At 40.3% G+C, this 26,630-nt stretch overlaps 1 protein-coding gene and 1 long non-coding RNA gene across 3 annotated transcripts in view; both read left to right on the top strand.

The window, feature by feature from the left end:
• Positions 1-26,630, top strand: part of LOC115925972 — a 28,306-nt gene that overhangs the window by 868 nt on the left and 808 nt on the right. The gene's annotated exons all lie outside the window — the stretch shown is intronic.
• On the top strand, positions 13,809-26,113 carry LOC100891176 (aqualysin-1). Of its 2 annotated transcripts, XM_030990082.1 has the most exons (8): positions 13,809-13,983; positions 16,129-16,269; positions 17,992-18,121; positions 18,716-18,831; positions 19,834-19,978; positions 21,874-22,058; positions 23,360-23,531; positions 25,293-26,113. In XM_030990082.1, the coding sequence occupies exons 1-8, from the start codon at positions 13,873-13,875 to the stop codon at positions 25,430-25,432; spliced, it is 1,140 nt and encodes a 379-aa protein (XP_030845942.1). In that variant the 5' UTR covers positions 13,809-13,872; the 3' UTR covers positions 25,433-26,113. The 2 variants fall into 2 exon arrangements, with proteins under 2 accessions (XP_030845942.1, XP_011671235.1); XM_011672933.2 differs by lacking the exon at positions 23,360-23,531 and having other exon boundaries at positions 13,812-13,983; positions 25,293-25,361.

The raw sequence follows: 26,630 nt of genomic DNA, 5'->3' as shown, positions 1-26,630 counted from the left end.
GGACTTGCTGAAAAGTAGTCTTTTTAGGCTGATGTGAATTTTACCGTGATTAAATAAATTCCATTAAATTCAATTCTAAAATATGAATTTATCTATCAGACCGGCGTTGTGGTAACGTGTCTAATAACACTTAAGTTGTTGGTCAAGATCAGACCTCGTTGCTAATTATCATATAACCAGAAAAGGTCCCTATTGTCTTCGTATTTCTGAGTTGCGTATATTCATCTTCATTCTTCTTCTTTATTCTTCTTCTAAGTTCTTCTTCTTCTTCTTCTTCTTATGCTTCATCTTCTTCTCATTCTTCTTCTTCTTCTTCTTCTTCTTCTTCTGCTTCATCTTCTTCTCATTTTTTTTTCCTTCTTCTTCTTCTTCTTCTTCTTCTTCTTCTTCTTCCTTCTTCTTCTTCTTCTTCTTCTAGCGTCAGCACTTCTACTTATTTATCTATTTATTTAGCTCCCATCTTTAATCAGAGTAGCATGTTCATTTATAAAACGTATGTACAATAAAAAGCAATTGAAATAAAAGATACATACATAAAACATAATATTTCAAAGAGTTGTTAAAGAATAGAAAACTAAACTGGTCTTTCACAGGGCTCTGCGTTAAAAAAAAAACATCATTTTCAATATACTTAATAAATAAAATAAAAAAATACACTTGCGCCTTCAGTACCGGGCTCCCCCCCCCTACTCAGTGTTATTTAGGGTACGCGTATGCATGTTCCCTCCCTTTGAACCCCCCCCCCCCCTAAGTCCGGTTTTGTTTGTTTTATTTCCGTAAATCATCATAAAAAAACAAAAACACAAAATAACAAAATCAAAGACTTATACAACAATAATAGAATGATAAAACGGTTGGATAGTCAATTTCAGAGCCATTAACGTAATGGCTCTGTTCTTCCATGGAGTCCAATATATATATATATAATAATACTAGAATAAGTAATGATATAACAAAATAGTGAGTCTTAATTAAAACATTGTCCTTTTACTAAAATTAACTACATTAAATTCAATTAAACAAAAAACACTAACAAAATCATTACAATCTATTAAAATATCCCCTACCATCCATAATGTAACAAAATAAGACCCCAACCTTATCACCCACCCTGCTAACAATTAATTTAATTAGTTTTAAAATATTCTACACATTATCTAATTTAGTCTGTTATTAAATTGATTATGTTTATGGCAAAAGCCAATTGGATTGCGAAATTTGAATATCAAAATAATTGAAGTACTTTTGAACATGTTTATTAAATTATTAAATCTCATACGCTGCAGAAACATGGACACTAACATAAAAAAAATGGAAAGAAAGCTAGCAGCATATCAACACAACATGGAAAGAAGTATTCTAAGCATCACATACAAAGACAGAAAAATCAAAAGATCAGGGAACAGACAAAAGTCCAGGACATCCTTGAAACAGTGAAAAGAAGGAAATGGAATTGGGCGGGCCACATCAGCAGTAGGAATGACAATCGCTGGAGCTCGGCAATCAGTCACTGTCACTGGACACCATATGAGGGAAAACGAAACAGGGGACGTCAAAGAAAAAGATGGCGAGACGAGCTGCAACAGTACTGGGGAGAGACAAATTGGCACCAACAGGCGCTGAACAGAGGCATTTGGAAACATCATGATGTGGCCTTCATCCTGCAGTGGATTGAAAATGGCTGAAATTGAAAAAGTACTAATATTAACAATCGTTTCACACTGTGAAAGCCTGGGAAGATGTGCACCATTTTTTTATCGACACTTTATGATTATTTACATTTGAAGAAGCAGGGGCCATCTAAACTAGCACCCCCTCCGTCCAGCCTAGCACCCTCTCCATCGAGCCTTAGAGATGTACATCAATTAACTCCATCTACCTCCTAGCATGATTTCATCTAAATGTGCACCCCCTCATCAGGCTCCATCCAGCCTAGCACCCTCTGCGTCTAGCCTCCATCCAAGTATAGTGATGTTTGTGACGTCATATACGATTGTCGCCTGCTTCGTTAAAGGCACATATTTATTGTTTGGACTGTAAGGTATACCAGGGAGATTTGTATTTTCCTGCGGTACAACCAGGCGCGCCGGAAGCAGTTTGGGATTGGGGGGGGGGGGGCAAACATTCCAGGGGGCTCACCTTCCAGGGGCAGTGACGTAATGAGAAAAGACGTTCGGAAGGGGGGGGGGCTGACGAAAAATCTGCATCACCAGCAGTCTTACACGTTACATGCTGGTTCCGCGGAACGTTTTTCAAAGTGGAGTATTAACGATCAGGTAGAGCGGAAATTGGCGTGGGTCCAGGGTTTGAGCCTCGGCAGGGGGTCAAGGAGCTGAGCCCCCGGAAGCTCAGGGGTTATTTAATTACGGTTAGATGAGCATCCAGTGGCCCTCTTTAAGGCCATTGACGTGTTCCAGTGGGGGGGGGGGGGAGCCGCCCCCCCCCCCACTCCGAGAACGGACGGACCCCATGCGTGTTACCAAAATGTCCGGTAAAGGGGTATTTTTCATGCGACCGAGTCCGGGGTTTATTAACTTTTCACCCGGAGATTTCTTTAAAAAGAGGGGTTTTTTCTCTTTTTTTCTCTCATCTCTTTGGACTCCTGAGAAATTATTCCGAATTTAGGGGGGAACATTGAGCATTTTTCATGATTTAGGAGGGTCTCCGAGGCAGGAAAAGCCCCCGAAAAGCCCGCAAAAGGGGGGTTCGGAAATGTTGGCAGTCCTCATAATAGGGGGTGCTTTCAAAAAGAGGGAACAAGCATATGCGTACCCTAAATAACACTGAGTGGGGGGGGGGGCGGGGGGGGGGGAGAGAAACTAGAAGCTCAGAGGTTTTAATATTTAACTACGGTCAGATAAGCATTCAGGGACCGCCTTAGGGCCCTTGATGGGGTCCAGGGGCAGAGCCCCCGGAAGCTCAGGGGTTTTAGGTATTTAATTACGGTCAGATGAGCATCCAGAGGCCCGCCTTAGGGCTCTTGGTGAGGTCCAGGGGGCAGAGCCCCCGGAAGCTGAGGGGTTTCAGATATTTAATTATGGTCAGATGAGCATCCAGGGGCCCGCCTTTGGGCCCTTGGTGGGGTCCAGGGGCAGAGCCCCCGGAAGCTCGGGGGTTTTAGGTATTTAATACCGGTCAGATGAGCATCCAGGGGCCGCCTGAGGGCCCTTGCCGGGGTCCGGGGGCGGAGCCCCCGTAAGCTCTGGGGTTTAAGGCATTTAATTACGGTCAGATGAGCATTTTTTATACCTGATTTGTGACATTGGCAGGTCACTTATTTTTTTCTCTTCGTCTTTCTTTCTTTTTGGAGGGGGGGGGGGGGGGGGTCGAGCCCAGCCACTTTGCAGACCATGGCATAAAGGCTTCTAAAATAATAAGCGTATTTTTAAGCGGTTTTTATTATTGTTATGTTCTTTTGGGTTAAAAATACAAACCATCTTTACTCCTTTACTGCTTTTTTTTTTCTTTTTTGGGGAGAGGGGGGGGGGCGTTTTTTTTTTTTTTTTTTTTTTTGGGGGGGGGGCAAACACGCATTTTTGACCCCCCCCCCCCCCCCCCCACGCATTCAATATGACGTCATTTACAGCTGATTGGCTAGTTTGGTAGTGACGTCGAAGGAGATATGTTTGTGCTGCAGTGATCCAGCGAACGAAAATGAGACAACCGGTCCGGAGCCATATGTAAGTGGATGAAATGTGTGTTAGCTAGGCCACCAAATTGGGGATGAGAGTTCTGTTAACTTTTTTCCTTTTCCCTGTCTTTCGCGTTCTTTTCCCTTTCTAAATTTCCTTTTCCATTTTTTACGGGGTTGGGGGTCTCTGATCTCGCGTCATTGCATCCTCACTGGGTCTAGAGATAATAATGATGAGTTCTTCTTAAGCGCATTAAAGGACCGCAGGTCTTCACAATGCGCTTAAAAAGGTGCATTTTACAATCACAGGTAACACTTATCAAAGAGATAATTATTGTAGGGGCTTTTCGAAGACTTCAGGGGCTCGTTCCTAGAAACCAACGACAAGACAGTCATAACTTTATCCGCCAACTACGGAGATGTCTCTGATCTTCCTAAACCGTTTCACGAAGAGCTTACTAGCTAGTATCTCGTGAGATCGATATTATCGGCGAGAAGAGGAGCCGAGAATTAGCCTTAGTCGCAATACCACCAGATTATTACAAAATTAATATTAGGGAAAATGCAATTATTTGAATGAATTAGTAATAAAAAAGATTGAAAATGATACCAAGAAATAAGAGATCCAATATACTTCCAAATTTGTGTAGATTAAACAATTGAAGTACTTGTAAAATATAATTGTGAGTTTTTCATTACATGACCAGTGAATCAGTTTTGTTGTTGAGATGGGCACCCCCCGAATATTTTCATTTGATAGTTTATAAAAATACACCCTTATATTATTCTTTGAAAAAATACGATGTAATGAAATTTGTGTTCAATGTTTTTGGCGTCAGCACAATATAAAACTTACAAAACTTCAATATTTCAAACGTTAAAACATATGTTTAAACCATTCACTTTACATAATTGAAAATAAAATTCATCTCGAAATTAATATGGGTCTGAAAACTAAAGAATACACTTCAAACTATGGCTTGCCTGCCGTGGCAAAATACATATCCCTTCGACGAGTTTACAATGTGGAAATAAAGGCGTATAATCAGTTTATTTAAGTAGGGAAATCCTTAAATACAAACATGGCATATTTTCATGAGATTATCAAATACAAAAAACGATAATTCACTGTTTAAGTGAATGTGTAGAAAAATCATAGTTGGAGGATTTATTGTCCTTTTTTGCCAGCCATAGTCTACCCAATAAATGACATGTGATGGCGCTGCCCATCGACTAAATAGTTATGACAGAGATACGACGGTGTCAGAGGTGTCATAACTCCTTAGTCAGGATGTTGTCGTTGATCTTGGCAAAGAGGGCTTGGTGAAACACGTAGCGGACAAGTTGTTCACTAACGCTGATTTAGTCAAGAAGTTAGACTTATGACGGTTTGTAGGAACGGGCCCCAGCGTCTTTATTATGGAGCTTAGCGATACTTGGAGAGCGTTCCAAATTAGTTGTGGTCCTCCACATGCCAGTACTCTGTCACCATAGTTGCTCCAGGATTTATCGTAGACGTCTTGGTGGGGTGTAAGGTATGAACAGTTCAGAGATGTAATGTGGACACTGTTAGGATTTAACCTTTACCCTCAATGCTACCCGCCTATTTGTTATGTAGATTAAATTATTGGGTTGAATGCATTGGGTGGTTAAGCTCCACTGCACTCTACATAGCTCCAACAGGTGATGCATAGCTATAGTGGGTGGGTTGCCTTACCTAGCAGTGTAGTGTAACTATCTGCAAATAAGTCATACAGGCAGGACCTATGGGTTGGAGGTGAATGAAAGTTGTTTCATAGCTCAAAAACATGGCATTTTGCGCTGCAAGTCTTAATTCCATGGAGGGTCAAGATCACCAGAACCGACGTTGAGGCCTGCCCCGATTCCCTGCATTTTAGTCAACCAAGTCAAACTGTAAGTTTAATCCATATTTGTATTCCTTGTTCCGTGTTCATTTGTCATTGAGAAAGTCAAGGTCACAAGTGAACCTTTGAATTAGAGATAAATAATGCAGACTGTAAATCATTTCTCTAAAGTAATACTCTTTATACATTATTTTTTATTTATGAATGATAAAAGAAAGTACATGTTTGCAGGATATGCATTCGGTAATTCAGGCTCTTTCGAAGTTTGGAAGGATATTTGTATGCATTTTAATTCATTATGGCAGAAGCCTTCTATAATTGTGAAAATAATGTATTTCATTGCATTGATTGATGATGATTATAGTTCTCGTCAAAGGATATTGAGTAGATGATGAATAATTTGGTGTCATTCCATAGACTATCAATAGCCTGGGTTAACCTTTAATTTTAGATGGTGTTCCGGCTAGGACTTACAGCACAAGTCCTCTATCAAAGTTTCATGCCACAATGGGTAGATCCCAACCAGTAACGACTAAGGCCTTAATAAGAGTTGAAGGTGCTAACAGATGGAGCAACACCTTCGTTACGGTGGACAAGTTCCAGCAACAGTAACAACAATGGTTTCTTAGACCCCGTTCTCACTCACTTTGAAAGTGGTCTTAGTTAGACCGCTCCAGACCGCTCCAGAGGAACGGGTCTTGAGGAACGGTTTGCGAGCGTTCACACTCCGAGCAGTTTTTATGGCTCAAACCGCTCCACGAGTCAAAGTGGTCTTGTTGCTATGGCAGCTCAGGTAGGCGGGTCAATTTTTTTTCGCGCGCGGAATCCAAACCGTATGTACCGTACTACATGTTTCGCACTGAAGGTCACTAGCTCACTTCCGTTCAAAGTACGCTTTCCGTTCACATTGCACGTTAGAGCGCTCTGGAGCGCTCTTAATAAGACCCGCTCCTCAAGACCATCTCGGAAGGTGGACTTCTGGAGCGGTCCAGAAGTCCGCTTCCTGGACCACTTTGAGCGTTCTCACTCACCTAAGAACCGCTCCTGAGGAGCGGGTTTTAGTTAGAGCGCTCCAGAGCGCTCCAGAGCGCTCCAACGAAGTGAGTGAGAACGGGGTCACAATTCCCATGAACAATATTTCAATATCACATCTTGAGAGTGATTGGATCACTAAAGTGGGTTATTTTGTTTATATTTCCAGATTGACGATAAACCTACGACCATTTTTAGTGTCAATACTCTGTACAAATGTGTTACTCTGTGACTGCTAAGAATACAACCTCGGGGTTGGGATCAATATATTCTTTATATCTTTATAAGTATTTCTATTGTGATAAGAAGTAAAGTAATGAAGATGATGATATTCTTTGATACACTTAACAGAATCGGAATTCTTTGTTTATTGTGTAAATCTTCCTGGTAGATGATTAGAGAGTTTTAACTAGATCACGAATTAAAGTCAGCTGAGTTTACCCAGTTGTGACAGACACATGCCCTAGAGATCTTTTAAGATAGTGAGAAGGACTACGGATTGCTTGCCAATTGAATAACAAAAACGTATTTTTAAAAATTGATTTTAAATAGTATAGGGCAGGGGCGGCAGAGTGACTTCCGAAGTGGGGGGGGGGCACCAACACAAAGGGCATTTTATGGAAAAGAAGGGCACCTACAAAGGGAATCTCAAAGCGAAAATATAAAATTTTGTAGACATCGGTATAAACCCCTACATTTTGATTACATTGTCTGGAATGCTTTCAATATTTGTTTCTCTCAATACATCATACAAGATATTGCTTAAACATCATACTGTGCAGTTAGGTGTGATGGTCTGGATATTCATTTGCGAGCGAGGACAACTTTTAAGATTTGTGAGGTCCCAGTGCGAAGAATTACATCTTATAAAGAGGAAAAAACCAATCCTGATGGCCAATGTTTTAAGCACATTCTCATAACGGAAGACTGAAAAGACCTTCGATAAAGTAACATAATTTTATAATATATAGTCGATTTAAATTAGGGGCACGTTTATCGATGAGAGGAAAAGAGGACACTTATCGAAAGGATAAGAAACCAATTAGAAAAGAAAAGGAGCACGTGTCAAATTATAAAAGGTAAATATCAAAGGTGAAAATGAAGCACTTCTTATAACTAAAAAGAGGCACTCACAAGGGATGAAAAAGGGCACTAATGAGATTGATAAATGGGCATTTGTCGACGAAAATGGGGCACTCATCAGACTCTGATAGGGGCATTTATAAGAGGTGAAAAGGGGCATTTATAAAAAGGGGATAGGTCCCTTTTTAGAAAGGAAGAAGGTTGTGTGTCATTGTTAAAAGAGAAATATCAAAGGTGAAAAGGGGCACTAAGTTCTCGCAACTGAAACGGGGCACTGACCAGATATGAAAAGGATACTTATGAAAATTAAAAAATAGGGCATTTATAACAAAGGAAAATGTGCATTTATTGAAAGAAAAGGGGCACCAATCAGATTTGAGTAGGCTTTTATGAGAAGGGGAAGTGGCTCTTAATAAAGTAGCCACACGAAGAATCAAAAGTGTTTTGAATTGATGCAAAACTCATTTCATTGCGAAGGGGAAGCCTTGCCGATCAAATACAATAACTCTTCTCTTCAAAATATGTATGGGGCCCGCAGTAATAAACTCTCAAAATGTTAGCTTTTGAGATCCAGAATTTCTGCCTTCAGCGGTCCTTTGTAGAGCGTCAATATTTGTGATATCACATACGGAACACGGCTGGCTAGCTGCATACTGCTACACGGCACTGAGCTGTTCGTCCAGTGTGTGACGTCACAATTCAAAGCTCTCTACGCTTGTGTGTTTGATTTACTTTCAGGTCACAATTCAGGGGCGTTCGGGGGTCTAAGGAGGGTCTTGAAAAATTGCATGTTACGCCTTTCCATGATATCTATATGATTTCTCAGCAAATTGTTCGTGTTTTTCAAGAGAAAATCTTTCCATCCATATGTAATTTGTTCTTTTTATGAGTTGTTAGTGAATTTTCTTTGTGTAGCTCCTTTAAGAAGAAAAAGGGGCACGTGTTAACATAAACGGGGCACTTATCAGAGAAGGAAAGGAGTAATTATGAGAAGGCGAAGGGGCACTTATGAAAAAGAAAAGGGACACTTTTCATAGCTAAAAAGAGGCATTTATGGGAAGGGGAATGAGCTCTTTTTTCAATGGGGGCACTCTTCATAAGGAAAAGGGGCACTTATTTGAAAGGAAAAAGGGCACATGTAAAAATAAAAGGTGCGCTTATCGGAGTTAAACAGGGGTAGTTATTTTATAAGGGGTAAGGGGCACTTCTTACAAAGTAAAAGGGGTCCCTCTTAAAATATAATAGGGTTTAATCTAGGGGGTACTTATCAAAAGTGAAAAGGGGCAACTATTGCAAAGGAAAATATAAACTTTTCGAAGGAAAAGGGGCACTTTTCAAAGTAAAATGAACACTATACCTATGTAAAAAGGGGAATTTGGGGGTACGTAAACAAAATGGGGTCACTGTGCCCCCCCCCCCCCCCTGCAGCGCCGGCTCTGCATTGGGGTTGATATTTTCTATAAGAGAGATGACCGTCGCCAACTTATATTTCTGCCACTATTAAATGAAGAGGAATGTGTTTAACGTCTGTGTAAAAATGCTGTATGAAAATTTTTTTTTTTTTTTATTGACCTCACATTCTTCTGCTTTCTTTTTATTTAGTATGTTGCTTTTCATTTAATCACTTTCACTTGTGATTTATCCGCGACTACAATCGGTATATTTTATTCCGGTTCCCATGTTTTTAGTTCCGGCTCTGTCGCCATGTGGGGGATTCCAAAGCTGTATTTCAAGAACAAAGACATCCGGAATCTGAACATTTTTGGCTGGATTTCAACTGATTGTACAACATTTTGGACGGTATAAATAACAGAGCAAGAGCGATAGTGAGAAAGAGAAGGATTAGGGTAAACAGAAGAAGATTTGTTTTAAAGTTAGGAATGGGAAATCATAAAACAGAGAGAGTGAGTGATTGAGAGAAAGAAACGGAAAGAGGGGGGGGGGAGAGATACTGAGTAGATAATACCGAAGATAAACTAATAATGACGCACGACCAACCACAAAACATGGGAGGGATGAGAAAAGATAGAGAATAGGAGAAAGAAGGAATATGCAACACAGGAAACCATCAACAGACGGGGAGGGGTATGGGAGTAGAACAGATAATTTAAGGATACTAGTGTTAATAAGAAGAGAGAGAGAGAGAGAGAGAGAGAGAGAGAAAGAGAGAGAGAGAGAAAGAGAGAGAAGGGAGAAAAGAGAAGGAGAGAAAGGAAAAAAAAGAGAGAGAGATTTGGAGAAATAGAAGACGGAAAAGAAGATAGACACATCAGGATACACTCGATCGTAGGTGTAGCTCAAAAGCGAAAAGTGACAGATTTGCACTTCTGTAATTATAAAAATGAATATATATTATTGGTGAAAATTAGTTTCATTTTGATGAAAAGGAATATCTGCTGACAAGCCAACAATATCATTCTCTTGTCAGTGCCAACTGGGGCTGTCATTTGGGGCTGAAACTGATGTATTGTATCCAGATTTGATTTTGCCACTCATCCCCATCCCCAACGTACCACTTCAAACGCCAACGCTATTTTTTTTTTTTTTTTTTTTACTTCCCCTTTGGGGTTACCTTGATATCTTCCTCTAAAGTTCCCCGTGAATTTTTTTTTTCTCCAAAAAGATTTCAAATGAACCCGACAAACCGATAATCATATCGAGATGAGGAACCTCAAACCAATAAAATCATGATGTTTTTCAAGTGTTTCAAGTTGTACTTATGCAAGAATTATTGCTTCTTGAGGGCATTGGACCCGGCCATTGTTGACCTATATTTTCAGGTCAGGAAAGGAACAATAATCCAGCAACTGAACAAAGACAATCCTAGACATAACGATTAAAAGCTCCAGACTTTAAAATGTGCATGTATAGAAAGTTATAATATAAATAAAGTAATAGTGATGATGATGACAGAATGGTTATACTAATCAATATCATTTTTATCATCATGATCACCATCATCATAATCATAATCATAACAACGAAAAATAATGATAATTATAACAATTTCAATAATGATAGTAATCATTATGATGAGGAACACAAAATAAAATTACTCTTGTTGAATATTGGAGAGGGGATGGGAAAAACCCAGATCCCACCCCCTCTCTCTCTCTCTCTCTCTCGATCTCTCTCTCTCTCTCTCTCTCTCTCGCTCTCTCTCTCTCTCTCTCTCTCTCTGTCTAACGATCCACATCTTACCAATGACCGTAAAGGATACGGTACAAGTTGCTAGGTGCCCAGCATAGTAGGGGCATTTACACTGTCTAATGAGAGCCCGCTGGGAAAGTCGAACCAGGACCCGAACCAGATGCTTTACTACATATGGGGGAAAATACATCATAAATTTACATCACTTAGGGTTACATCAGTGATGCTAGAATATTGTGGAGTTGTCTTTTGGAGAGGTTGGGGCTAAGGGTTTTGCTTTAATTTCGTGTGCTTGGCGAAAATTTGGGGGAAGCTAGAACCACTAGTGCTGAAGTCTATTACTAATAATGATGAGGATCAATCTACATTTCCCTCGCTTAAGGGAGCTACACAAAGAAAATTTACTAACAACTGATAATTAGAACAAATTACATATGGATGAAAAGATTTTCTCTTGAAAAACACGAATAATTTAATGAGAAATCATATAGATATCATGGTAAGGCGTAAAATGCAATTTTCAAGACCCTTCTTAGACCCCCAAGCGCCCCCGAACGTAAGCCAAACACACGAGCGTAGCGAGCTCTGAATAGTGACGTCACACTCTGGACAAACAGCTCGGCACCGGCCAGGGTGTGACGTCACAATAGTGACGTCATACGAAGGACTGCTGAAGGCAGTAAATCTGGATCTCAAAACAAACATTTTTGAAAGTTGATTTCTGCGGGCCCTAAACATATTTTGAAGAGGAAATTTGTTTTATTTGATCAAATAAGGCTTCCCCTTCGCAATGATATGAATTTTGCATCAATTCAATACACTTTTGCTTCTTGGTGTGACTCCTTTAAGCTCAGCTGCCCTAAGGATCATACAAATTCAACGACTAAATCCCTACCAGGAACCCACGCACTTCACAGGGGTCCAGAATGGCAAATGTAGATTAATGTCTAGCCGAAGGACATTAGTGCCGGGGCGGGACTCGAAGTCTCAAACCGTGAACCATGTGATCCACAGTCCGGTGATGTATCCACTTTGGCAAGACATTATTCCACATTACTCCACCCAGCCCAGGTGAACATGGATACCCAATTATGTTAAAGATACTATGTCTCTTTTGCAGCCAACATCAAATTCTGTAGAACTATCAGGAATTATGGATATGTCATGTATGTTCTATTTGTGAAATTTAAACGTAAGCAGTGTCCTAATTTTCGAATTATGCAAGGATACCCGTTTACTTGCTAGACTTCGCTGTCAGACACTATTGAGTGACTGACTGACTTTTGTTCTTCCAAAGCTATATTTCCGGAACAAAGATTTTCAGAATCTGAACGGTATGCTGGATTTCGTCTGAGTGTACACAATTTTGGACTGTATGAATGACAGAGCAAGAGCGATAGTATCACATGAGGGTGTGGTGATAAAGGAAGAGACAATCATTAATATGTGCTAGAAATAGATAATGCTAAATATATAAAGGAACTAAGGATTATTTACAACACCCCCCCCCCAAAAAAAAAAGGGTAAAAAGAAAAAAGATTTGATTAAAGTTAGGAATGTGCAATCATAGAACAGAGAGAGTGAGTAAGTGAGAGAAAGAGACGGAGGGGGTGGGGGGGGGGGTAAGGTAAGCTAATGATAATATACGACCAAAAACAAAAACGAGAAAAATTAGAAAGAATAGAGCATACGAGAAAGAAGGAAAATGCAAAACGAGATACTGGGGTATTAAATAAGAGACAGATAGAGAGCGGGAGAGAGAGAGAAAGTTATAGAAATTAAAGGCGGAAAAAAGACGGACACATCATGAAACTCTCGATCGTAGATGTAGCTCAAAAGCGAAAAGTAACAGATTTGCACTTTTGTAATTATAACAATGAAAATAATAATTGGTGAAAATAAGTGTCATCTTGATGAAAAGGAATGACTGCTGACAAGCCAAAAAAGGATTATTATTTGTTTTAAGTGCTATTTGGGGCGAAAACTGAAATACTATACATCAGTTTTCGCCCCCAAATGATTCTAGGAAAACGGTTCTAGGACACCTACCCCCTGGACATCCACCCCCAGATAACCACCCCCAGTCAACTATCCCCGGACAACTACCCCTAGGAAAACTACCCCTGGACAACTACCTCCGGACAACTATCACCCCTAGGACAACTACCCCGGACAACTACCCCAGACAACTACCCCCTACGACAACCATCCTCTAGGACACATACCTTCCGGATAAATATCATAAGAGAAGTTGTCCGGGGGTAGTTATCCGGGTGGTAGTTGTCCGGGGGTAATTTTCCTAGGGGTAGTTGTCCCGTGGTATTCGTCCTAGAGGGTGTTTGCCCTAGGGGTAGTTGTCCTAGAGGGTGGTTATCCTAGGGGGTAGTTGACTGGGGTGATTACCCAGGGGGCTGAATGTCCAGGGGGTAGGTGTCCGGATAAGGTATTCAGTGTACTTAAATTATGCCACATTGGATTTTGTCACGGATTCCTAAGGGGGAAATGGGAAATTTATATTATCAATATAAAGAAAAAAAATTGGTGGATAATGAGGCACTGACGTCACAGACTCATGAGAGAATTGCCAATTTGTCTTGTGATTTTCAAAGTTTTTAATTTCATTAAAAAATGTATAACTTTCTTATTAGTTATCCGATTTTGCTCAAACTTGTTTTTGATTGCTTTGTCTGATTTTTCAGCTTGTAACCATGGACCTACGATATTGACAGAGCTAGGCTTTGCTCAAGGACGTGTGTTTAAATGTCAGAGTAGAGTCTGCATGTGTCTGCAGACTACTATCGACTGGTTGTATATAAGGGCAAGGAGGATATTGTAATATCCTCCTTGGTAAGGAAGAACAAATAAATATTCCACGATCAGGCCTGGTTTCAAAAACAGATTTGATTTCAGTAAATTATCTCACCACAGCTTCCTGCAATAATTTTGAAATGCTAAGTATCGGTTCTAGAATTTATTTTTCTTATCTTTTTTTAATGAAAATACGCTTAACCCTACGAACCTGTATAAACGGCTGAGCATCGTACAAACAAAATCATTATACCTTTGGCGGTTAAATGGTGTGCAAAGCTGTTCGCATAGTTCGAAGTAAAGATGCTGATTTTCGCAATTTTGACTGCCTCTTTGGCCAGTGGGTTGGCTGTAAATGCAACGTTTCACAAAGTTGCTGAACCGATAGACGACCACTACATCATTGTAATGAAGGTAAGAGTAGCCGCATATTAAACTAGCTTATTTATTTGTATAATAAAGTATCAAAATCCTCAGACAAGCGAGAGAAAAAAAAGAGGAAAAAGACAAAAGAAGGAAAAAAAAGATAGTTGACCGGTTCAGATTATTTCCTACTAAACAAATCATTACATTTTCGCTTTTTACAGAGGTTGCACAAATTGTTGTAACACCCCCCCCCCCCCCCCCCCCCCAGAATTACAAATTTGTCCACCAAAGAAAACAATCATTAGGAGTGTCATAAAGACACTGTTCCATCGTCACCGCCTGGCCTGAGTATGGCAGCGATACTAAAGGTGCAGAGTCGAGCCTTTCAGGATTCAACTCTTGTCGAGTGAAAATCTGCATCCCCCTATTGGTTTATTTTCCCACTTCTGTTACTATAGGATACTACGTTAATTCACTATGCTTATTTGTATTATTAAACGGTAGGATTTATAAAGATCGGGAATTATCCAAAAAAAAACTGATTTATATTGCACATTTTGGCTGTTAGTGTTCCTTTACCCCTGGCGAATCCGGGGTTTCAAAAGGATGTGCGCTGTTGTGTGTAGACATTATAATACAAACTTACTCTCATGTTATAATGTAATGCTAATTCAGTTAAGTCGCTGCCTAAGTCTGCATATGCATGTTCTTATGTTAAGATGGCATTGCTATTATTTTGCCCATAACCCCCTTGTGCCACTACCTCATATTCACATTCCTTAATACCGTGTTAATCTGGTTATGTTTATGTATGCATACACAGATACACTGTACATTGAATCAGGTAGTCTTGAATAAACCTTCACAGCAATCACACCCTTATTCTCTTTACATGATCTCTTCCACACGGTTATATTCACAATACAGTCGCATGGCAAGGACTCGATTTTGCCGAAGGGTGAAGAGAGAGAAAGTGTGTATGTGAATGGCCCGGGGTTCAAAATCATTTTTCTTAAAACTATCAAAGTTGGTACTTACTAATTATCTGCCATGTTGTTGCTATGTGATGCTACATACGAGTAGTACCACAATGTCGTTTACGGCTTTCAGTCCTCTTCGAGGGAATCGGTAATGTGGACATATGCCTTGGCACGAGCGCACTTGGTTTCGAATTCGAGCAACTCCACCGTTTGAAAACCCCACCGCCAAGATTGTTTTTCACAAACAAGCCCATGAGAGGGTGAGCATCTATACTCCCTAGGCCTTGATGGGCGGGGGATTATCTTATGTATCTCATTATCTCATGTGTCTAGACTTAAGAGAGAAGCTTCTAAATGCATTGCATACGTCAAAAAGATTCTGAACAGTGGAAGCAAATGAATGGAATCGACTGTAATACAGTCTATGGCGAACGATTGTTGCTAAACTTCGGCAACAATCGTTGCTAAGTTTGCTTTTCCCTAAAATTACCATAGGCGAAATACAGGGATTATTGTTATCATATCATGTTTTTAATGTGACACCGAGCCGACCTAGATTTCTTGGTAAGGCAAGAACATATATTGTTGATATAATATCAAATCTTGTTTCTTGTCATAAGGAATTAATAAAGATATAACGGACAACAATTTTTCTCAATCTACACATTCTCTTCTTCCCATCTCATGTTGAGGTAATAATTATACCAAGGTTCACAGTTCCTTGTAGTAACTAAAAGACAATTCCTCCGTTATGGAAAAATCAACAAATCGTCTTTCTTGTTTTATATTGTTTTCAAATAATGGATCACTTTGAGAAGGTTATGTACATGTATCTTCTAAGTGCCGAAAATCGAGAAACTATTCTGGAGAAGAATTCTGAAACTTTTCCACATAAAATGGCAGGAAAGTATTGGGGTAAGCTCTACCTAGTATGGTTTTAGTTTATCCTGCATGCACCTGTTCATTATGGAACCCCCCCCCCCCTTAAATCACAAGACGAATTCTAGAAAAAAAAATATATATCCTCAACATCAACTGACAGGAGACGGTTAAGGTAGGCCTAATTTGTTATAGTTTTAGTTTATCATTACTTTGTCTGTTAAAGAGACAGAAGAGCTTTGAAACTGTGTTAAAGTAAATATGTTAACTAACGCCTTCGGGCTCCAAACAGACGATGTCAGGGACTAATTTTGTTTATTTCGTTCTTTTGTAGTCTGGATATGACGTGGTTCCGATCAAGAATCTCATCCTGGGAGATCGTTCAGGAATCTTCAGTGGTGCTACCGTCAAGCACACCTACACCAAGGCTATCAAAGGCTTCTCCGCTAAACTCTCCAAGAGAGCTGTAGAAAAGGTAAGTCGGGATGAAAACAAAATTCTAAATATCACACCACTAGAGGATTGAGGGAGAAAAACCGCCCCCTGAAAACGAAGTTAATAAACTTAGGCCAATAGGTGTACACAGGGGCGTACGCAGGATTTTTTTCGAGGGGGGGGGGTTAAAATTTGAAAATCGCGCCGTAAATTTCGCAACGACTCAGCCAGGCTCTAGATAAGCGGGGGGGGGGGGCGGGGGGAGGGGTTGGTAAGAGCACATTTTTTGGAGGGGTGGGTCCAGGATTTGATGATTTTTGCAACCACTCAGCCAGCCACTGAATAAGCGGAGGAGGGGGGTATGAGCACTTTTTAATTTCTTGTTTTTTATTTAAACAAAAATTGAGGAGGGGTTTCCTCCAAAACACACACATTAAAAAATTGAGGGGGGTTCGAGCCCCCCCCCCCCTCCCCCTGCGTACGCGCCTGGGTGACAAACCAAACATGTAATTCATTTCATTTTTGTTTCTTACCCCAAAAGCATCTGAAATAATCAACGAAAAATTGAAAGTTATTTGGCTTGTTAAAAATCTTTCGATGATGCCCTACCCAAACCCCCCCTCCCGGCCCCTCTTGGATTCGCCCCCAATTTCCAATGACTTCGGAATTTTCGTCATTGTTTCATATATTTTCCTCTTTTACTGTGTCTTCAATTTATTGCAAAACAACGGCCTCTTAGGAAAATTAACTATCCATCTTAGGCCCCCCCACCCCCAAAAAAAGTTAAAATCAGCCCTAAATTCTCCCAAAATGTACTGAAAAACAGGGACGTGCCCCCCCCCCCCCCTCCGGCCAAAAAAAATTATAATTGAAAAAAAAAAAAAACAACAACTTGCCAATGGCTGACCTTAAAAGGTGACCTTACACCCCCCCCCCCCCCCCCCCAACGGAGCAAAATGTCAAATTTAAAAATTTCGTGACCCCCCCCCCAAAAAAAAAAGGGTCCTCCTATGTTTCTAAAAGGTAGACACAACCAAAGTGATGCACATCTTACTTAATGGTATGTGCGATCGTGTTTTGAAGGATAGCATGGCTGGGTGGGTGTGAGTTGGTGGGGGAGGGGACACTGATCACATTTTAAATCTCAAAGTTATCTGACAATCACAAATAATTCCTTTTCACATTTTTACTGTGCCTTTTGGCTGTGAAAGTGCTGATGGGGAGCGGGGAGGGGGGTTATATTTCAGTGGCTACATTAGATCTTGCCGATGAATGGTCAAATCATCAGAATATTAATTTCTATTTCTGTTAAAGGTTTTTTTTTACATACTTTTCTAAAGTCTTTTTAGCATCCCCCTCAATAATGATCCGTTGACATTTATATTTTGTACTATTTATATATTTGGTCAGCTCATGCATCACATTGTTCTGTGTTAATCATGGGATGTAAATTTATCATGCACATACTTATGTTGAAACAGGGTCAAACCTGTCTATTATGGCCACCCAAGGAAAACAGATAAAGTGGCCACTGACGACAGGTGCCCTTTCTAGATAGGTTCTACAACACACATTGCTCTCTCGAGGGATAAAAAATACATGGCCACTACAGACAGGTGGCCTTTATATGGAGGTGGCCATTAAGCCAGGTTTGACTGTGTATGATTCCAATCAAGTAGCTTCAAGGCGGATTTTAAAAGAATTCACTTTCCTTTTTTGTATGTTCTTGTTTGAATGACTTCATTTTGAAATCACCCATCAGCTGCTAGCCCGGGATGAGATAAAGTATATCTGTCAGGACGGGGTGGTCAGGGTCTCGACCGTGGCACAATGGGGCTTGGACCGTATTAGCCAGCGACCACTGCCTCTTGATGGAGATTACAATTTCACCGGTAGGTACTCGATTTCTGACAAAGTTCATCGGAGCTGATGTTATATAATAATATCCCACTCATTTCTAGAAAAAATTTGGGAGCTCAACACCTCCCCCCCCCCCCCCCCCACCCCCCCCCCCCCCTGAACCCGAAAAAATAATCTTCTTAAACCTTGCCTGCTCCCATCCATTCTAACAGTTTACAATTGACTCGATCGTCCAACTGAAATTTCACATTGTCCTCGGGGGTAGTTGTCCTCGGGGGTTATTTTCCGGGGGTGGGGGTAATTTTCCGGGGTGGGGGTAATTGTCCTTGGGGGTAATTTTCCTCGGTCGTAATTCTTCGGGGGTCATTTTCTGGGGGTAACTGTCCTTATGGGGTAGTTTTCCGGGGGTGATTGCACAGGGGGTAATTGTCCTGATACGATCATGAACATAGCAAAAATTAATACGAGAAATACCTACGGAATAAACTTAGAAATGATCATGCAAGTTCAAAGTGTTTACCTTGCTTGTGTGTTGGGCTGTCGGTGTGTTTATTCAGTTGATGTGATATATGTGAACGTTCAAAAGAAAGATCTAACTTATATGGCCTTTCCCCTCCCTTCTACAGGAAATGGTTCCGGGGTCAATGTTTACGTCATCGATACAGGCATCTATGAAGATAGTATGTACTTTGGGGGACGCGCCAAAGTGGCCTACGATTCCACTGATTCCAATAGTTCATATGTAAGTGTTCTATATACATCGCCAATATTTTGTTTAAAGATTGAAATTTATGTTTTAGAATGTGTTCTTCTTCTTTAGATTAAAAAAAATATGTATCAAAATTAACACCATCGCAACTATTCCCTGAGGCTTCCCTTGGTAAACAAAATTATTATTTGTAAAGTAGTAGTAGAAGTAATTATTATTAGAAAATATTAGTTACTATAAGAGGGATACTAATTATTATATCCCACATACTAAGAATCTTGCTCTACGATTGGTCGAAAGTAAATCACGTGAGGAAAGATAGTTCGCCCATTATTGATGGGAGAAGCAAAAAGTTCGTTACACTGTGTAGATAGTACTTCTATCTACACAGTGCAACGCACTTTCATTGGAGATAGAGGTATTATCTACAAAGGGCAACGCACTTTCACTGAAGATTATCCAAACGCGCACTAAAACAGGCGTAATTAAGCGCGCATTACCAAAGAGTGCAATTAAAAGAAAACACATGCGCGCACCGTACCCTCAAGGGGTTAGGTTAAACTTAAACTTTTTTGGTGTGAATTTTGGCCTAGGTGTCTTTAGATGCATACACGTCTTTTTAATTTTGTAATTAAATTGTTTTAGACGTGGAATATAAAGCAAATAATCACCTTTTGGTTTTCAGGCGATGGCAAACTATCACTTCCTCGTCGATCAGAATGTATACGCTATCTTTCCCCAGCTTTGCTTCGGAAAGATAGCTACATCCAGATCGCCTCGGAAGTGATAGTTTGTCCCTTGTCCCATCACCTTCACCAACGGTAATTATTTGCTTATTATTATTATTATAAATTTTATTATTATTATTATTAATATCATTATTATTATTATCATTATTATTATTATTATTATTATTATTATTATTATTATTATTATTATAATTATTATAATAATTAATATCATCATCATCATCATGACAATTGTCGTTAATTTTTAAGTAATTGTTATTATTATTATCATCATCATTATTATCAGGGCATAGATTGCGACGGCCATGGGACCCACTGTGCCGGTACCATTGGGGCAGAGATATTTGGAGTTGCCCCGGGTGTTAATCTCTTTGGAGTACGTGTTCTAATTGGCTGCAAAAAAAACGGTACAACTGCCGATCTCATTGCAGGTTAGAAAAATTAGTTCAAGCCATATCGTATTAGAAACACTTGGTGTCCCTCTATAAAGGGCACTAGAAACACTACCTCTATAGCGCCATCTCAGGGCAGTTGCAGCAGTATGGTCCTACCTGTAACTCGCTGCGCTGTTGGTTCTCGCATCAAGTCCTCTGCCTGCGAAGCGGAAATTAGGTATTAGGTTACGCACTGTTGGCAAGTTGAAACACTTTTATACTAGAGATACGAAGGTCCTGGGTTTAAGGCCCAACGTGATCGACACTATTGTCCTGGCCTTCGGCAATAAATCTATATTTGCCGCTCTCCACCAAGGTGTTAAATGTGTAACAGCAGGAAGGAATTCTTTGAGTACTTATAGCGTTTTAGAAGTGTGCGCTATCATGATCTCCAATATTGTTAGTGTTAAACATGTTATACCTCAACAAGTAAAGGCAAATTAAACGTTGCAATAGTCCAGAATCTGCATGGTCCTTTATAATTTCCCTTCACACTTGATTCAAGCCGTCGAAGAGGGCGTTATTAACAAACTCTTAATTAGGCCCAAAAAAAAAAAATTGGTTGTCCTCGACCGCCCGCTCGTCATTTTCGGGCCGCTCGCATTTTTTTTTTTTTTTAATTCAATTTTTTTTTTTTTTTTTTTTTATAAATTTAATTGTTTTGGGGGAGCAATCTTAAATGCCAAACACACCATTTTATGCATTTGCAAGGATCAAAATACGTCCCGTTGCCAGTTTTGTCTTTTCAGTACGCAATTAGGTATTTATTAAACTTGCCATTTTTATTTTTCTATGTCAAAATGCCGTTCATTCAAATCAGGTTCTGAGCATTCTTAAACTCATTTTAAAGCCCATCTGTACTAGTTTACAGGAGGGATTAGACCACCCTTCAAGGTCACTGGACAGGTGGTTATCTCATCAAATCAGCTCTCAGTTAATATAAGATAAAGAGGATCATGGGGGACCAATGGTCACCGATTAGGCATTGTTTGCTACATAGAGGGCGCAAATAGCTATAAGTAGTACAATGGAGATTTAAAAGGTGCTGTATTTCAAAGCCCAAAACACTTTCTGTGTTGGTCTTGATATTCATTGTACCATATTAAAGTGTTTTATAGACTGTTTGTTTAAATGCTTGACAATCCCAATGATTTTTTTATTTATGGGAAAAAAATATTTAAACAAAAAAAAATGGGGGAAAAAGAAAAAAAAAAAAAACACAAAAAAAATGAAGTTAAAAAAAAATTTAAAAAAATAAAATAAATAAAAAAATCCGCCCGCCCGCCTCTACTCTAGAAAAGCAATCGAGGACAACCAAACAATTTTTTTTGTTGGCCTTATGCTCACCAGCCCAGTCGGTCTTCCTAATTTAATGATCACGCCATCATCGGCAGGTAAGTAGGGAGAGGAAGCGTTGGTGTGGTGGAGATCAAAATTAAATAAGCCAGATTCTGGACTAACATTGCAATTGAATACTGGGGCGAATGACATTGACATATGCTTGATAAGCGCAGGCAAGGAGTCGTAGTCGAGATGTTTAAATACTTGCCTGGATCGATCGAGATGCAATGGTCGTGGGTTCATTCCCTGATAGACCTACTTATGCCCTACTCTAGTCACACCCACGAAACCGACAGTACACCGACAACAGGCCGAACAAGAAATTACATTGCCTCTAATGACCAAGAATCAGTTGGTTTGAAGTCGTAGAGTCGGTTTGAAGGCGTTATACAGTCGGTTTAGGGTCGTTATAGAGTCGGTTTGGAATCGTTATAGGGGAGGTTTAGAGTCGTCATAGAGTCGGTTTGGCGATGTGGCTTAAATATTTGTGAAATATATTTAGAGTTAAATCGTGATATCATAGTTCAGGTCAGTTCTAAGTTTACTTTCAGGCTGTGATTATGTGGCGAAATCATCCAAGAAGCCGGCCGTGGCTTCCATGTCACTAGAACACGGGACACATCGGGCTGTGGATGAAGCTGTCCGGGGAATCATCGATGCCGGCATCACCACGGTAGTGGCGGCTGGTAATAACAACACTGATGCCTGTTTGTTCTCACCGGCCGGAGTCAAAGAGGTTAGTAAACACACGTTGATAATGACTTTGAAATTATAGACGTTTTGATATGTTTGAATATCACAACGCGAATTTGCAACTATAAGAAATTATGATTTGCTTTGAATGTTAAGCGTCCTGAGAGAAGTTTTTATTGTTGTATATTCAATGTTTGGCTTGCACCCATTAGATAATATAGCGTGCTCGCTCTTGTGATTGAAAAAACAAACAAGTCAGAAGGAAAAAAAAATCGGAACCAGCGGGGTCTTTAAACCAGTTACTGCCCGGCAAGCAATATGTAGGTGCGGTTCTAGGACAATTGCCCAATTAGCAACCACCCCCCCCCCCCGGGCCCCCGGAAAATTACATTCCGGAAACTAACCCCCCTTCCCCCCCCCCCCCCGAGAAAAATTACCACCAGGAAAATCCCCCCCCCCCCCTATTATCAAGATAGACTTGGCCTATAATGAACGGGGAAGGGGGGAGTAGGGTAATTGCCCTCGGCGTAGTTTATCTTGATTGTCCTTCGAGGTGGTTGTCCTAGGGTGTATTTCTTTAGGGATGTGGGTAATTGTCCTCGGGGTGGTTGTCCTTGGTTATTCTTGGGGGGGGGCCTGTCCTAGGGGATAATTTTTAGGGATGGGAGTAATTTTCCTCGGGGGTATTGGTCCACGGCGTAATTTTCAGGGGGTAATTGTCCTCGGGGGGGGGGTATGTTCTGGGGTAGTTTTTCTGTTGTTTTACTTGTTTTCACTTTCAAGATCGAGCACGCAATCATTTTCTAATGCATGCAAGCCGAGACAAATTCTTAACAACTAACTGATTCACTTTATATGCTGCTTTTCATTTGTTCCGTACACCATTTAAGACGATGAAGCCTGTTTTAGTAACGACCTGTATAGAAAAACGCCTGTCTATAAAGACCACAATTCGTGTTTCTCTTCAACAAACATTTTCTCATTAAAACATAAACTAAAAGGGGATAGTATCTATTTCCGTATTAAAAAAAAAAAAGAAATATACAAAGCAAAATAATAATAATAATAATAATAGTGGGTTCTTGTATAGCCCCGCTCAGCAATAAAAACATGATATCGCTTGTTTTCAGAGGGTCCAAGGCAACAACAAAAAAGAACTTGGCAACTCGAAAATGGCAACTTTTTAAAAAAATGTACTTGTACATAGGACCACCTGCCTATATATAGCTGTGTATAGAGGCCGCTTTTCTTTTCTCCCGTGAGTCTTTTTTTGAACGGGTCTGAGTGTGTTTAGTTTTGAATTTGTCGTCAAGAATGAAGCCGACGATTTCTCTTCCAATATAGGCGATAACCGTGGGTGCTACATTTCTCAACGATCGTCGATATTCTTTATCTAATTACGGAACCTGTGTTGATGTCTTTGCCCCTGGTGTTGGAATCCCAAGTGTGTCAATATATGGTGAAGAGGTTGTACAAGTTTATAGTGGAACATCGATGGCTTGTCCTCACGTTGCAGGTATTTTAACCCTGAAAATACAGGGTTATTTACCCGCCTGCCCCGCCCCCACCCCCCCCCCCCCCCTTCTGATCTCAGCAATGGTGCAACGAAATATCTTGAAATTTACCACGTTAAATTAATAGTTAAATCCACCATAAATATAAGCAGTACATTAGGTTACGAGATTATATCTCTCCAGCACTTGCTCTGTGGTCGACTGATTTGCAACAATTTCCTAGACTCAACCTATATCAACCTAAAATTGATTCGCGATCTTAACCCTATATCGCTATTTCTTTGACGAAAAAAATTATGCCCGGAGCCATTGTAGGCGGGGCAAATGATGAGTCACCACGCCCCCGCAATCAATTGCTAATTAAATAGCAATAACCAATCCTGATCATCGTTGCTTGCACATATAATATTCACAAGACTGACTATAAACCTATCAGAAGCGTTATTTTATATTTTGCAATCGATCGTATCAGTGGCGTACATTTTTTTCAAGGGGGGGGGTTAAAATTTAGAAATTGGGCCGAAAATTTCGCAACGACTCAGCCAGCCGCTGAATAAGCGGGGGGGGGGGGGGTGAGAGGACACCTTTTTTTTTTGGGGGGGGGGTCCCCAAAAAAGTTGAACTTAGCTCAGCAACGATTCACCAAGCCGCTATATAAGCGGGGGGGGGGGGGGGGGGGGGGGTAAGAGGACACTTTTTTTTGTAGTCTCAAAAAAATCGCAACGACTCAGCCAGCCGCTGAATAAGCGGGGGGGGGGGGGGGGGGAGGGGTAAGAGGACACTTTTTTTCGTGGTCTCCAAAAATTCGCAACGACTCACCAAGCCGCTGAATAAGCGGGGGGGGGGGGTCTCGGAATTTGGAAATTTGACATTTTTCTTCGTTGGGGGGGGGGTTAAGGTCACCTCTTTTAGGTCAGCCATGGGCATAATAAAAAAAAAAAAAAAAAAAAACACAAGGGGGGGGGGTTAGGGGGTTTTAGGGGGTTTACCCACATACAATTACCAAAGGGGGGGGGGGTTAACCCCCCAACTCCCCCCCCCCCCCCCCTACGTACGCGCCTGGATCGTAACCCTATGACCGAACCCGGATCACCGGCAAATCAGATGGCATCCTTTCCCTAATTAGAAGCCTACTTCATTTCCATTTCATTCGCATCCCATGATGCTTGTGCCCCCTCCAAAAAAAAAAAAAAAAAAAAAAAAAAACGATTTATCAATGACCGTTTCGTCGATTTGATTAAAAAAACGCACCGTCGAATCGATTATAACGGAAAGATTCTTGGTCATTCTGTGTAGGCAACTGTAGTTTTTTTTATCGTCAATCGTCGAAGAAGTGTTGGTCTGGCGAGTGTGGCTGGCGTATATGAGATACAAATATCTTGCTGTCCTTTCCCCATAGCACTTCTGAACTTTTTATTTTCCAAAAGTCATTTTCCGAAATTCATGTTATTTTCCACATAGAAACCAGTGTGAGTTTTAAAATAAAAATTTAAGCCAACAATTACCACTTTGTACGTGGAATTTGTTTTTTTTATTTTACACCGCATTGCCAATTTAGACACTTGAGGCTACAATGAAATCGCCTTTTCTTTTTAAATGGCAGAGCCTACTGCATTGGAATTGGACTCTAAATTTTCTGTGAATTGTGCCCTTTATACTAATGTATAATGTGTAATTCCTAGCATTCTGAATCAAAAGATAATGCAAAGACGTTACTAAAATGAGACGTTAATCAGTGTAAAATATGTGGCTTCCTTAAACAGGTGCTGTAGCTATCGCTCTCGGTAACTCTAAGGGAATGTCTCCTAGCGATCTCAAGAGGAAGATCATAGGTGACGCAACTACGGGCGTGGTTGAGGACGCTCGACCCGGTTCTCCGAATCGTCTCCTCTATGTGCCATAGGAACCCGAGGAACCCGCCCAGCATCGTATGGCACTAGACCGGTTCTAAATTATTTAGCACACGTTACAAAATAATAATCTCGAATATTACCACGCCTTCAAGCTTTTCAATTATATGGCAATCCTAGAGGGCGTACTTGGAAAGTAGTATTGTTAACCTGAATGTACCTACCCTCTATTTTAAATAAAACTTGAATAAACCTTGTTCAAGGTTATCTAATATTGATGTTGATTTTGATATGTATAAGTAATTTACTTTGATTATGTAATAATCATAATACTTGTTCATTATCATGACTATGTTTTAATTCATTTGTAATATTGTAAAAGACCATGACAAATAAATAAATCAAATCAATTATATATCCACAGATATTTTAAACTTGGTGTAGTTCCAATTTGGGTATCTTAGAATAATCACTTTTGTATTCCCCCGTATTCTGTTTATCCTTCTTATTTTGTTATCATTTCTTCATTTCCCCGCCTTCTCCCCTCTTGCATCATATGTCATTAGCAATTCCTACTTTTTCTTCAATTCGTCTAACACGTTGCAATATTGATTTCATTACACCTGCCGGATATATTATATTGCAGCAACGAATAGATGTATTGTTCATTGACTTCAGTATGCACTGTCAGCAGGGGCGGCGATTTCTTGGGGGGACGAAATGCGATGAGCATCCGTTTGAATTTCATTTGGGGGGACTGCCCCCAAAGCCCCCCCCCCCATCAGTACGCAAGTGCGATAGAGCATAGTGAATGAGAGGGGTGAAGGGGACGGAAGTGACTACCCCCTCACAAGTTTTTGAAGTTTTGTTGTATTACAAATTTACATTCCTTAGCAAAACTATAGTATAAAACAAGCAATTTACTTTTTTGACACTTCAATTTTCTCTTTATTTACTTGTATTTTTTTAAGGATATTATGCGAAGGAGCGTAGCTGCCGAGTGAGAAAAATTTTGCATTTTTATTTGTCTAAACGCTGCACTCTTGGGCTCTCCAGAGCATAAAAGTTTGTTGCAGTCTTTAGTCAGCATTTGCTTCTTTTTTTTTAAATGCACTTTTCAAATTTTGAGGGGGGACGTGTCCCCCCCCCCCCCCATCCCCCGGAATCGCCGCCCCTGACTGTCAGTCGAGGTGTCTAGACATATTCTACACGGAATGTGTCACTGGATTTCATGCTAGGAAATTACACTTC

Source organism: Strongylocentrotus purpuratus, unplaced genomic scaffold, assembly GCF_000002235.5.
Source record: "Strongylocentrotus purpuratus isolate Spur 01 unplaced genomic scaffold, Spur_5.0 spur5_scaffold_19, whole genome shotgun sequence".
NCBI classification, from domain to species: domain Eukaryota; kingdom Metazoa; phylum Echinodermata; class Echinoidea; order Camarodonta; family Strongylocentrotidae; genus Strongylocentrotus; species Strongylocentrotus purpuratus.
The sequence above is the reverse complement of the archived record's forward strand: the minus strand, read 5'-3'. Positions and strand labels throughout refer to the sequence as shown.